The sequence below is a fragment of the Malurus melanocephalus genome, unplaced genomic scaffold, assembly GCF_030028575.1.
Source record: "Malurus melanocephalus ecotype Western Australia unplaced genomic scaffold, MMel_1.1 scaffold_1203, whole genome shotgun sequence".
NCBI lineage: Eukaryota > Metazoa > Chordata > Aves > Passeriformes > Maluridae > Malurus > Malurus melanocephalus.
This window is the reverse complement of record NW_026624435.1, coordinates 64,135-65,447: the sequence shown is the minus strand read 5'-3', so window position 1 is coordinate 65,447 and position 1,313 is coordinate 64,135. Positions and strand designations below refer to the sequence as shown.

General features: G+C 70.9%; 2 protein-coding genes across 2 annotated transcripts in view; one reads left to right on the top strand and one right to left on the bottom strand.

Moving 5' to 3' along the window:
• Positions 1 to 554, bottom strand: part of LOC130586556 (histone acetyltransferase KAT7-like) — a gene marked incomplete at its 3' end in the record, with an annotated part of 13,796 nt that extends 13,242 nt beyond the window's left edge. Inside the window, exon 1 of the mRNA XM_057387395.1 lies at positions 86 to 554. Coding sequence (XP_057243378.1) covers positions 86 to 554 — 469 coding nt within the window. The remainder of the gene's footprint in view (positions 1 to 85) is intronic.
• Positions 555 to 740: 186 nt separating this feature from the next.
• Positions 741 to 1,313, top strand: part of LOC130586555 (solute carrier family 35 member B1-like) — a 12,383-nt gene continuing 11,810 nt past the window's right edge. The window contains exon 1 of the mRNA XM_057387394.1: positions 741 to 754. Coding sequence (XP_057243377.1) covers positions 741 to 754 — 14 coding nt within the window. The remainder of the gene's footprint in view (positions 755 to 1,313) is intronic.

Genomic DNA, 1,313 nt, shown 5'->3' with positions numbered 1-1,313 from the left:
GGGTAGAAAGCAGCAGCCCGAGCTCGCCGCTCGCCTCGCCGGTCGCCTTCCCCGTTCGCTTTCCCCGTTCCCCGGGCGTGCTCACCTTCCTGCGCTGCATCCTGGGCGGGGGCAGCGAGGTTGCCTGGTCCCCGGCRCCCGCGGCCCGCGAGGCGGCGGTGGCCGCCGCGGTGTTGGCGCTGGCGGGCTCCGTGGTGACAGCSGTGTCCCCCGCCCTGCGGCACGTCTGCTCCGGCGGCGCCAGCCCCGCTCCCGCCGCCGCCGTTCCCTGCTCGGTCCCTCACGCTTCCGCCGGGACGCGGCCCACACCCCCCGTCACGTGACCGCGCGCCATCTTGGAGCCGGGCAGACGCCGCCGTGGCGCAGCCGGCRGTGAAGCCGCGCGCCGCCATCTTTGATTTGGGCAGTGGGTTCTGGATGGGGCTCTGTGCTGGCGGCCATCTTTGATGAGGGCGTGATGGCGGCGTTGAGCGAACTGCCGGGGCCGCCATGTTGGGTGAGGGCAGGGCCGGGCCGGGCAGGACGAGGCCGCTGAGTGGCGGCTCCCGGCGCATTCCCGGGGGCGCGCAAAGACACAAACGATGCCTTTGGACACGTTTTCAAGGCTCTCGGCCGGACTTGTGAGCCTTGGAAATGCGGGCAGCCGGAGGAGAGCATCGCGTTCCAGAGCTCCCTCGGGAATTGCAGCACCTGCSGAGGTGGGATGTGACAGGCAGGAGGCAGCCCTGGGATTGGGAATCATGTTGGAATTCCCGTGAGGAGGAATGGAACTGTGAAAGACAAAGTGCCATGGAGGGGGACTCATCCCTCCCTGGCCAAAGCATTTTCCTGACGCGCTGCTCTCCGGCCCCCACCGAGCCCGTTAAACTCCCGGAGGCGCCGCTCGGAGCAGCGGCAGCGGCTGAACGGGGCCTCGGGAAGGGTTCGGGCCGGGCCGGGAACCCGAACGGGACTGGCGGAAAGACCCGGTAGGACCCCGCGCGCCGCCGCCGGGAGTGGGCGGAACCTCCCTTAGGAAAGCACCAATCAGATCCCGTCTTTGTGACACGCCCCCTCATTGTAGCCAATCACCGCGCTCCACATCGGGTGGCGCTCCCGCGCGCGCCGTGCACCGGGAAAGCCCCCTAGGCGGGGGTGCCCCGCGCATTGCCTGATTCCCGCGGCGCCTCTCCGGTACCATCGCGGCCGAACCGCGGCGGGCGCGGCCCCGGGGAGGGTTTGGAGATCTCAGCGCGGAGCTCCCGCCCGATCCCGCGCTCTGCTCCGCCGCTTTTCCCCCGCCATTCCCCTGCCGCCGGTCCGGCAGCGCGGCG